General features: G+C 39.6%; 1 protein-coding gene across 1 annotated transcript in view; it reads right to left on the reverse strand.

The window, feature by feature from the left end:
- Positions 1–12,251, reverse strand: part of LOC118331958 (sodium/potassium/calcium exchanger 3) — a 25,757-nt gene extending 13,506 nt beyond the window's left edge. Inside the window, exons 1-2 of the mRNA XM_035667062.1 lie at positions 11,737–12,251; positions 4,487–4,597 (exon numbers count right to left, since the gene is read on the reverse strand). Coding sequence (XP_035522955.1) covers positions 4,487–4,597; positions 11,737–11,839 — 214 coding nt within the window. The 5' untranslated portion in view covers positions 11,840–12,251. The remainder of the gene's footprint in view (positions 1–4,486; positions 4,598–11,736) is intronic.
- Positions 12,252–12,943: the final 692 nt, after the last annotated feature.

Consider the following 12,943-nt stretch of genomic DNA (forward strand, 5'->3'; position numbering starts at 1 on the left):
GATACAGGGGTTACATTTCAATATATATTGGGTAGTTTTATGACTCTCTTAAATTGAATTTTAGGAAACAGAGTAGTGGGCCCTCTATGACTGCCTGTGGTCTTTGAGTTACGCTAGCCATACGTGCTTACCTTATCCTGCCCCAGTTTGTGTGGAAGATTAGATAACTGACGCCATTTCAACAATGAATCTTCAGAAACATTATTAAATGTGTTTAATATAATGTGGATTAAAGTTTAATATTATTTACTTTTTTTAAATCTTAGTCAGGGAGAACAATAAATGAAACATAATTTGGGCCTTTTTGCCTTTTGATTGCTTTTCTTGTAAATCTTGATTTTATATGTGAGGTTTTCACTAATTGTCTATCTGTTAACTAGCAGATATGACAACAATTATCAGTTGTTTGTTTGCTTTGTTGAACTTTGTTATGAAAAGATTCAGTAAATAAAAGAATAAAGAAGAATAAGTCAGTGAACCACAATTTTATATATTAACTCTGCAGCATTATAAAAGCCAGCAGGCACATGTTAAAATGAGACACTGTTTGTCAAGAAGCAAAGTGTAAATTCAGCCTAATGCATCTGCTTTTAGCCTCAACACACAAGATGTCTGCTATATAAAAGTTTATTAGCTTTTAGTTGAGTCCACTTCAACATATATAGCAATTATACGGTTGCCTATTTCAAAAGGCATTTAACAGTTAGCGCTTTATTTTGTTGTAAATGTGATCATATAATAAAGACAGATAACAATCCTAGTCTGAAGTCTAAATAGCAAATGCAGCATTTATATTAGTTCTATCAAATAAGGCCAATTTTATGTCTTTTCTTTAACTGAAATGTGTTTCATGGTTACAAAGTGTTGTACAGAGTACAGGTGACAGATCCTTTTCTATATTTGTATTTTATCTGAGCCCAGATCAATAAAGCCTTTGCAGCAGATTAAATCTTAAAGTATCAGGTCAATGCCAAGCAAATTCTTCATAAGGCATTAGAAGTGAAACCAGCGCTGATGTGAGGGGCTGAGCTCTCTATGAGTCAATCTGCTGCAGGGCTGCCTTCAGTGTAGCTGATTGAAGGGGCAGTGGGCGGTACAGAATAATGTTATTGATCCGAGAGTCTGCAGGTTGTCCTGGAGTCAAGCTACGGTATCGACTGGCACGCCGAGTAAAGTCATATCATGCATCAACCAAACCAGCACTGGAGTATCGAGCACTCGCGCACACGCACAGAGCTCTGCAACAAGCCTGCATTTTTCATGAGGAATGAAAAAATAAATATTTCATCCAGGTGTGTAATGTAAATTCAATTATGCATTTGTTCTTTGATTTGCTCTCCTTTGAGGCAGTTTGAATGCAACGCTGATGAAACGACAACGGGGCCTTTAAACCACACCAACCACCTCGCCTATCAATAAAAACACTAAACATCGTGTTACACTGTTGTGACAGAGGCGAACAAAAAAAGCTGCTGGGCGTAGCTTTATATCTCACCTTGATCATCTCCATCAGCTTGGTAGCTGAGGAAATAAAAGGTAAAGTCAGAGGAAATGGTGAAACATCCTCTCTTTAATGACAATAAGACTTTTAAGCCTCTTACTCAGCCATAATCTCTGCCTTTTATTCCTTAAATGTTGAGTTTTGTGGGCAGGGAGTGAGCACTAACTGCTCTTTGCTTTGTGTTGCATCCATAATCTGACTACCCTAATAAAAGTCCATTTGAAGTCAGTTTCTGTTACATTATCTGCCAGCTTTTTCTTTCTTTTCTTTCTCAACTCGTTCCCATAAAAACCCTGCAAATATGGCTGTGGAAAAATACTATTCTCAGCTGACTGTCACTTGCCAAAATAAACAACATAACAAGCCTCGAGGACACACACAGTATGAGCCATTTACTTCATTTACATCATTTGGATTCACCCCCCACCCCTCTCCTCACAGTCTATTTTTAGTTCCTTGCTTTGCACTTTTAATGCTTGAAAGACAGAATTGTCTGGGTTTCAAAATTTAGCATTCAGTTGCCTAGCAACAACAGTCTCTGAAGGCTTGTCAGCTGAAGGCGGGTCGCACCGTCTCCATCTTGTTAAGCAGTGGAGGGATGAAAAGAGAGACGGAAGAGCCTGGGGCTGGACGTTACTGTGCAATCCCTAAGATAATATCCCCTGAGGTCCAGGGCAGGCTTTTTAATCACACTACAGATTATGCAATCACTGTCAGACGGCCTGCTGAGGAAGAGGGCGGCAACCCGAGCCTGGAGCCGCGCTCACTGGTGTGTCCTAATACTACCTGTCCAGCCTTTTGTTCGCCTGCCTGTCTCCAGTGTATTACCACAGTGAAGCATCTACGCCGCAGTACACTTGTGTCTTTGCAAGAGATAATGAGGGAGATCTGTTCCGCAAACGAGGAATTCAATAAAGGTTAAGTGTGTTATCAGGTAGCCAAACACAAATAGCTGTGTAGAGCAAATGGAGCAGTGGTAGAGAGAGACACTGACTCTCAAGTGTGGAAAAAAACACCTCCTCTAATGTAATATCACAGAAGAGGATGTGTGGTAGACAGCGGGACAGTCAGGGGCCTGTAATATGTGAACTGTGCGTAATGTCACTGAGCTTTATTTCTCCAGATACCACTATGAGGACCCAGGAGTGTATATATATTTATTTAAGATTTTAAAGGCTTACAGATTTGAGATGTGCTGTCCTGTTAAAACAAAAAATGTATGATCATACAGCAGATAATAACCATGAGTGTGTGTAGCTTGAAGCCTAGGCTACACCTCTAAAATAAACGTCTTGGTGCACTATTTAGTAAAAACATGTTAAAGTCGAACCTTACGAACGGAAGAACAGCCGGTGCCAGATGTACATTGTGTAAACATTTTGCAAATAAATTATAATGCCCTGACATGCTGCTCTTTCCCAACTATATTTGGAAGGTGCTGGGAAGTCTCTAAGACTGCGTGTTTTGCTTCCACATGCAGACATCCTTGCATGCAGGAGATGTCAAGAAAGCATGTTTCACTCAAATCTACTATTAAAAGCTTGAAACGATTCATTGTGTGTGTATATTTTCAGGTTGCACACACTCAGCAGAGAAGGCTTCAGGTGGTATTTAGGAGTGTGGTCTGAACAGGCAATTTGCATGGTATATTATTAGCATAACTTGATTTGCATACATTTCTGTTACAATAAGCCTGAAATTTCGTGCTCAGCCTTCCACAATGGCTGTGCAGTTTGCATACTATACATCATTGTGACTGACAGTCTAATATTAGCGCAGCACTAGAGTTAATGGAAATGATCTGAAGATGCAGAATGGTATTCTGTCAGAAAGGCAGGAGATTTTTTATTGTGCAGCCGTGTTATTTTATCTACTCAGTGCTATTCTCCCCACGCAACAATAAAGAGATTTCCACTCTGATGTGAATTTTTAATAATAAAACTGTCAGCTGTGATGAATGTAGCTCATGTCAGCCAGCCAGCTAATCAGCCTGGGAACCAGAGAAACAGAGGTCTGATTATGGCCGTCGACTGGCTGTGTGTCTCAGTAACAATTTCATGAAGAGCAGTTTGAATCTGTCTCCTGACTACTCAGGGCGCAACCAGATCCAGGAAGCAAAAGGAAAGTAAATTGGCATCTGCTAAAGACAGACTATCGTAGAAAATCTAATCTGACGTTCACCCTGGCAGCCTCTTCTTATGTGCTCCGTCCGTCTCCTGACTCGTCCGCTGACTACACACTGCTAACAACCAACACAATGCTGTCCGCAATTGTCCGCATGAGCTTTCAGTTCACCTGCAGGGGTGAGGTAGAAATCTCTGGTACACTCCGCCTACCCTGCTTACCCGCATACACCGCACGCATGCATGTATAAACATTGCTAAAACCACTTCTGATTAAAATCTCCTTTACCAACATGATAAAAACCGTGCAGGTCTTGTTGGGTGTAATTACAAATACTGTAGCCATCGAACTAGGTATGGGCAATATAACAATATTATGTACTGATAGGTGTTTCTGTTCTTTTGTCCACCACACCTCTCTGTGTAATTCAATACAGTTCAACACACACCACAAACTGCAGTCTCTAAAATGATCATTAGGATTAATCTGTCTCTTCATGAAGGGAGGACTTATTGCACAACTGATGTATTTGACTAAATTAGCTTTAGCGAGGTGTAACTAATACACTGGTGTATACCCTCAGACAATATGACTGTAAAATCTCTGGTTGCATCAATGTGATGAATTGTTTTCATCCGTCCAAGTAAAAAAAACAAACAGACGTTCCTGTTCAGTTTTCTCAGTGTTGATACATATCAATATGTGATATAATATTACACGTGTCACTGTGATAGAAGATAGTATCCATACTGCCGACTCCTCTACTCAACGATGAGGAAGACTGAGTCTGGGAGAGTCTGCTGGTCTGACCTGGAGGAACAGACGGCTCTATCTCTATCCAGGTACAGAAGAGTGACTCACCTGCTCGGGGCTGATCCAGGCTCTGGTTGTCTGACTTCTCCTGCATCAGCTTGCGAGTCCATTGCAGCGTCCCATCGTTCACGCCTGGCCGAAGCCCAGAAGACTCAGTCTCTGTAACAAAACAACACCAGAGTCATCTCTGTGCAAAACACTTGAAAGACCTCATGTGCTCCAAACCTGTGCACTTTGATTCAGGGCTGGACTAACAAGGGTTTATATTATTGGTTAGTAATGTGGATTATTGTTCTGTTAATTGTTTACTCAATAAAATATTAGACAATCAAGAGAAAAATAATCGGGCACTATTTTGATAATACATTTATCATGTCAGACATTGAAATGCCAAACCTACATAGTTCCAGGTTGCCTCAATTGAACAATTTGCTACTTTTCTTTGTCTGTATAAAAGTAAACTGAACGTTTTCAGGTTTTGGACAGTGTGTCAGACAAAACACGACATTTGAAGACATCAAATTAATTTTAGTAAATAGTGATGGGAATTTTTCACAACTGTGTAGATCACATGATTAACCAGTTAACCAAGAACATGAGTTGCAGTCTTAATAAAATATGGAAAAATTAGAAAAACGTCCATCAAAGTTTCAAAGAGCCCAAGGTTAAAAAGGGGTCTTAACACTTCTTTTGTCTGACCAACAATGTAAAACAGAAAATTCTCAAATATTGGAAACAAACAATTAATCCAAATTGTTGTAGATTAATTTTCAGTTTACCAACTAACCGAGTACTAAGATTATGCTTTATTGAATAATTGTTTCAGTTCTTCTTTTCAGAAAATAAATCTGTTCAAAGAACCCCTGACTAAACAATAGTAACCAAATAATCTATTTCTTGTATTGATAGTTTGAGTTTCAAATAAAAAAATTAGCACTTGAAGTATTGTTACTGCCACTCCCCCCCCACCCCCGAAGTAGTAATTGTCTCCAGAGTTATTCTTGACTCAAGCGAGGACCCAACAGACTGTAGTTTCATGTTTCTGGCTCTGGGAGATAGCAGCATACTCAGTAATTCAGTCCATGCTGCCGTCAGCTGTCTACAGCCATCAGCACTGAAATCTTTATGGTGTGTATTTCTGCTCTGTATTTCATTCCTCGATAGCTCTTCTCTGTGTGGGTTTTAGCTTTATGGCTACACTACGGCGACAGCTGAGGAACTCCCCACAGATAGCTCCGTCTCATCACCTCTCCAACAGGAAAAAAATACAGACATCCTCCACCACCACCCACAGAGATCTTTCCAACAAACGCCAAGAAGATAGTGAGGTACTTATTACATACTGTCCTCTTATTTATGAGGCAGCTTAGTGTCTGTGTGTGATGCATTTCGTGATTGCCAGGCGCTGTAGTTTCCCTTTGTACCTTGCAGCTCAATGAGCCCATTTCACAAGGGCAGCGGTCGTGGCTGAGACGAGACGTGAAGGCTTTCATGTTGAGGCATCAAGAGGAGCTCGACTCGTATGAAATTCAAATGTGTTTCTGCCACAGATGGCTCTGCACCATTTTCACACTTACAACTGGGAGAAGTCTCCAACATTGAAACCACATTTTGTCTTGTTAGAAAAAAGGAGGAAAACAATAAAACCTAATGGTTATTCTATTTCTTTTCTTGACTCATATTTTATTAACTCAATATGAGTTTAACACAGAATGGAGCACAAACAGCAACATTTAGTGCCGAAATGGTCAGCTGATTAATCGGTTAGTCGATTGACGGATAATAAATCACCAGCAACTTCGACAGCTGATTAATTGTATAGGTAATTCTGGTTCCAACTATATATGCACTTGCTGTTTTTTTCTATTCTATTGTATTGTAATTGATTGGGTGTTTCACTGTTTGCGGACAAAACAAGCAGATTGAAGACATTACACTGGGCTTTAGGAACTTGTAATAGGGATTTTTACCACTTTCTAACAATATACAGCCTAAATTATTACTTGGTAATGTAAAACATTATCAACACATTAACCTTTAGTTAACATAGTTTTTAGGTTCAGCCCTAATATTTAGAAACCAATGTCTCCCAGGAATAAAGTACAACATGCATAAATTACTTGTACAAAGCTAAAACATAATTCAAGAAGGCACTTACTTTCTATGTAACCTTTAGGCTGATCTGACAGTATTTACTTAATTAATTTAAACATAAATTAACTCCTTAAATAATACTTTGGCAAGTCCTTATTCACTGTACTAATAAATTCAATCTACATGTGCTCCTTGTCTCCCAGGCAGTTGTCATTACAAAAATTAGACTCGCCGATTCCTTTTCAGACCTTTTATCTTCCAGTAAGTCTGAGGGTCCTGGTGTTGCTAAGGCTAAACAACAAAAAACTGTTTGGCTGAAGTGGTAAACCACCCAGATCTTGGCGCCTCTCGTCAAGTGATCAGTTTAGTTAGTAGATGCCTAAACAACAGCCACACTTATGAAATATATGGCATTTACTGTGTCAAATAGTTAGTTTGCTCTTTTTTTTAAATGTTTTAATTTCATAAATGTGTATTAATTTTTATGAATGTTAAAGGCGGCGTGCCTTCACTGTAAAACGATTACAAAAAATGTGTTGGACATAAAGATCACAACATTACACACTTTCTATGCACATAGCAACACCGTCATCGCTCTGACCCTGACCTTTGACCTTGAAGTTGCTTATAATTTTAGTGATCCGTTGTGGTTTAAGCGAACTTTACTGTTAAAGTGATTGTTTCTCTAGATAGGACTGTCTGCTATAGGTCTAAAATGTAAACATAAAGGAAAGAGGTTACAGAAGGATCAGTGATGAAAGCGGAGGACACATGAAATGCGGTGTTTGTATGGAAATATCTTAATCCTGCTGCCACATTCCTCAACATAAACACGCTGGTTGAGTGCAGAAAGGTAAGTGTAAATACCGTAATGTTCAGTGTAAATAACAAAAAATCATAATTCATCTCTCTCCACGTCAGTATAATAACGCAGACTGTGGGGAACCTCCAAGCTGAAGCTCTGCGTCACATATAACCAAGTGTTTATGTTGGGACATTTATTCAGAATTTCTATAAGGCAGCAAAGAAGAAAATGTCTTGTTGCAACACATGCTGAACACGGACCAAATGGTGCTGAAAATCCTTAAATAACAACTACTTGATTTTTACAAAGCCTGAAATGATTAATTGAAACATGAAAGCCCAAAGCCATACACTATAATCTGTTCCCTTCAGGAAAGACAAACCACTGTTGCCTCCTTCTTTAACAGAAACAAGACATTTGATCCCGTCAATCACACATCAACTGGACAGACCGGCTTCCTCAGGTCTTACCCCAAACAGGTTCACTGCCTCCACAGAGCAAAGACTGCAGTGTGCGGTAGTAAATGTCTCTGACTGTGAAATCCTCAATAGTGGCAATGCAGGTAAGCATGGGCTGCGTCTGAAACCTGAGTCTTTAGATATTACTTTATAAAAATAATATTGGTAGTTCAGTCCAACACTCTGAGCTACATTTCCATGTAGATAACAGCGCATTCTTCCGGATCTCCACTCTGACATTCAGGCTGAACATTTAGTAAGTGTCAAGTTGCAGTAAACAGAGAGCTGATGAACATTTGATTTGACCTTAAATGGGATCTAAACCACAGTTGTATAAATATTTGAGTGTAGACAGAACCAAGTTCAAAATAAAAAAAAACAAACTCTAAAATCAGAGCTGGATTCTTCCATGAATACAACACGTTTTCTCCCATAAATTAATCCAAAACCATTGATCCTGTTGATATTGACTGCAGTTTGATTGTGGTTATCAATATGTACAGTTTTGATGCTTTAAGTGATCGAAAGTGGCCACACAAATGGTCATATCTCGCTCCCTTCATTTTTTTTGTTTCTACATTAAATTTCCCTTTTTTGGGGATGGCTTCAATGGTTCAATTCAACTTTTTATTTCTGATACCAATACTGATACTACAGCATTGACTGCATGTCAATAAAGATACCACTGCATTTCCTGTATTAACACTGTAACAACTGTATGTGTAGGAAAAATTTGCCAAATTGGTGCAATCTATACGTGGAGGGCACCAAAGTCAAAAATGACCATAATCAATATTTTATATTAACAATGGATCACATGAATACATGTGACAGAGCTCGCTCATAGTCACAAACCTACAGAGAATTATCAACTCACTCCTCGAATTCCCCTCAGCCCCTCAGTTTTGGGGGGGTTTTCCAGTCCACAGTTTCACTGTTAAAGTTTCATCTAACCACTCTCATCAACCTTGTGTCCTGTCGTAACAGGCAGCAGCTTGAGAGAAAAGCTGCGATAAACTTTAAATCCGACCAGCATCAAATGACAGGCAGACAAACCAGCCGGTGAATATCTAGCAGCTAAACAGTCACATACTCCCTGAGCAGTTATTGAAAAGCAAAAACATAGCTGAAAGTACAGTAAATATTAGACTTACATTCATCATGAAGACACAAACATGACTCCTAATTATACTTATGTTGCTGGATGTGTAAATAATAATGTGTAATAAATTGTTTGCTAGGACATTCGCTATTTCAACTTTAAAAGATTATAATATGTCAGCTTGTTTGCACTGCCCCCCAAGTGGCCAAAAAACAAACAAACCGAAACAGTTATTTTGGCCATAATGGAAACTTTTTTTGTGTGAGTCACAAAACTCTCTAATTTTATCAATATTAACCTTCAGTCTATCCAGTGTGCTGACAGACGGAGGACAGCTATCCTGGAGATAAATGTTGGCTAGCGAGGCTTCAAAACCCCATGTTCTTAAACACAGATGGTCGGTCATCTTCAAATTTCTTCATCAAATTTGGTAACTTTATCAGCTGCGATACCAGTTATCATCTTTGCTTTGTTGTTGTTTGGATGGAGTTCCTCATACTTCTCCACTGCTTTCAATGATGTTTGTTTTGCCAATTTTCCTTCTTGGAGGTTGTTGCCTTTACAGCTCTGTCATAATACTACACTGGTGGTGTTATTAAGATTGTAACTAATTTTTTTGATATCCAGTGTTTTGTTTTTTTGCCAGAATCAGACTAATATTGATAGAGAGTGGTGGATCAGCACATCCATATATGGTTCTACAAGCAGTGGTATTTAGGATGCTACAGTATGTGTAATATTTTCCATGTATTGTGAGAGTAACCTGCTTGTCGCCATTACAAACAGCAGACCACATGCTCTGCCCCATGCTTTTATATGGTTTAAGTTGAGCGGCCTTGGTCTCAGTTCAAAAAACCTCTTCTGGTTGATGGCACACTCATAATTTAAAGGTGAAGTATAAATATTAATGACACGGCTCATTCACCAGGACACTCAAAACTAGGATGAAACCGAAATGTAAATTAAACACTTGTGATAGAACAAAACCAAAGTTCACCCATTCATATCATTATAATGCACAAAGGTTTACAGAGGAAAAAACATCAGCGCTGAAGCAGCTGATGAGTGTGTGAGTGACAGTGTGTGACCACATCTGCAAAGGTGATGAGAGGATACTGAGCTGGAGGGAGGGGGGGTGGTGTGTATGATGCCTTTAGGTGCAATGCTGCTAGATGAGACATTAAAGCGTCTACCTCAGACTATACTTATTACCGAGAAAAGATAACCTCATTCTGGAAATTAATGGATACTGACTGGTGCATAACATTATAGTTTCACTGTTTCTTTGTATGTGCAGATGAAACCTTATTACCATTCTGCTGTTTATATTCAACCAAATTTAAAAGATGCACTGCAGAATTATTTTCTGGGTGTATAAGTGTATGTATATATGTATAAAAATAACTGTATAAGGAAGAAGTGTAGTGAGTGTGCACATGAACTGTAATGAATCATGTATTCCCTACACTGCATGTCCTTTTATAGATGTATTGTAATAACTTTACTGTGAGGACTGATGAGGAATCAGCTCATGGGAAAATGAAGAAATCAGGATTTTGTCAGTCAGATGTCTTATGAGTTAAAAGAAATGAAAGTTACTGTAAATAATCCAATACAAATTAAACTAGCTATCTAATATTTATCTACATTTAACAAAAAAAAGCTATTCAGGTGAATGAAAAACACATTTGTAGCTACAGTGACAGCCTGGGAAGAGGCAGAAAGCTAAAGGGCAGGCAGTCTATAAAGGGATCAGGAAAAAACCTCAAAAGTGAATCCTTAACATCCGCAGTCATGCACAGTATTTCTTCTGAGATGAAGATGAACTATCCAGTGAGTGCCTGGTGAATCTGCAGTAACCTATGAATGAACTTATCCCCAATGATTGGATTTATACATGCCACAATTTGTGTCTGCTTTATGTAATCGACAAACTGTCACCTTCCCGCAGTGAGGACAGAATCTGGGAGACGGTTATCAGTCGCGTTAGTAAATACTGAACCAATATTGAAATAACTGAAACAGTGCTTCAGCAGTCTGGCATGCAGGACTGTTTCGATACTTTGAGGATAGGCTTTGTCTTAAAAACCCTGTACAGCAATCAGAGTTGTACTTGCACCTGCATTTTTTCTTATTTTGACAATTAAATGTTGCAATAATGTCTACTTTAACTCTGCTTGAATTCATTCAGATGGTGAATGCAGCACCTGTCTACTGTATAAGTGGGCTCTCCTACAGCAGACATATATATTGTATATATTCATATTCACATCCATAGAAAATAAGACTTTTAGATTCATGAATAGGAGAGCAAGTATATTGGATCTTTGATCCAAATGAAGACAAAGCAGTACACGTTGTGCTCTGAATACATGGATTATACTGCATTTTCTACCAGTTTAACCAATGCAGCTCTTTGTTGAGAGCAATAGTAGTTTCATAGGGTTTTAGATTGTGTAAGGGCAAAATATTCTTTACAATTTCCTCTCTATTTTAATGTTTCTTTTTGTATGGGTCTTCTTTAAAGTCAACATACCATATACCAGTTCATCATTTATTATTATCTTTAATGTTTTTGGTTGTAATAAATAATATCAACCGTTATTATAGATGCATTTCTCTCTCCAGAGCGAACACACACACCACAAATCTATAAATATATATAAAACTCAACAATGATTAATATTGTGCATACTTTACTCATCAATATGTGCAGGATAGTTTTATATATTAACATTCCATTCATTTCCCATTGTACATCCAAGAATGCCCATAGGATTATAATCATTGTGCCCTCACGCAGGCGCGCGCAGCCTGTATGTCTATATTAAGGTCTCACCTGGTGCCTGGATGACCTGAGCGAGCCAAATGACAGCGACCAGCCCGACTCCACAGCAGCAGAACCGCTGGAAGGGCCGCCGGTGCCTCGCTGCTGCTCTCATTCCTCAGCCGGCCGCATATCCACCAAAAACATCTGTTGCTCTCTTCCTGACACTTGTTTCACACTTTCTCTGCAAAACAGCTCCGAACAAACCACCACTACCACCACCACCACCTCCTCCTCCTCCTCCTCCTCCAAGAGCAGCGGCTGCGGCGGCGGCAAGCGACTTCTCTGCCAAGTTGTGTCACAAAAAATCCCCGCAAAGACAAGCCCGGTTTTCCCCTCCGGACTCAGAGCAGACGCTGCACTACTTCACTCCGACAAGCCTCCGGGTCGCACATAGCGAGTTGGACGCGTAATAAAAAAAGCTCTCTGCGTTCATGTGTACAGTCTGAAAGGTCGACAGCAGATCCCACAGTGAGGTGCAGCAACAGGAGGCGACATGCTCTTGAAAGCTCTGTGTTGCCTTCCACCTCTCTTCTCTCTCTCTCCTCTTCTTCTCTCTGTCTCTCCTCTGTCTTCTCTATCCCGCTCACACGCGTGCTCTCCCCCTCTGCGGCCAGGCAGGCGGGCGACACCATTCAAGGGACTCCCTCGTTCAAAGCAAACTGGACATAAGTTGTTTTCACTCCCAAGCAGTAAAAGATGCCGTAGTGAGGGTGCACACATTAAAAGCGCCTGTAGCCTAGCAGTGGGGCCCACTGCTGCTCCTGGAGAGAACCAACGCTGCATCAAACTTTCCATCCCTCCCTGCTCTGCCCACACTTGATTAACTCTTAATTGGCTGAGCACACCTGATCCAGCTAATTGGGCGTGAATTGAGCAGGGTATGATGGTAAATATGCAGCACTGGAGCTCAGTGTAGGTACTGCTGAATCTATTGCATTATTATATAACTATATAATTCTGTTCACTTGCAGTAGGCTACGTCCAGGCAACCTAAAAGTGGTGCTAAAGTAACTTTGTATTGTACATAGTGTGGAGACAAGAAGCACCATAACATTTATTACTACACTTTCCATAATGCAACTTGGTGGAGCCTTTTATTAGACCCTTAAAGAGGTACTGCACGCTCCAGTGTGTAACATGTAGGAGGATCTATTGGCAGAAATGGAATATAATATGCGGAGGCATGCTTTCATTAATGAATGAATATAGTAATTGT

This window comes from Morone saxatilis, unplaced genomic scaffold (assembly GCF_004916995.1).
Source record: "Morone saxatilis isolate NCDOM2014 unplaced genomic scaffold, NCSU_SB_2.0 Contig20, whole genome shotgun sequence".
NCBI lineage: Eukaryota > Metazoa > Chordata > Actinopteri > Moronidae > Morone > Morone saxatilis.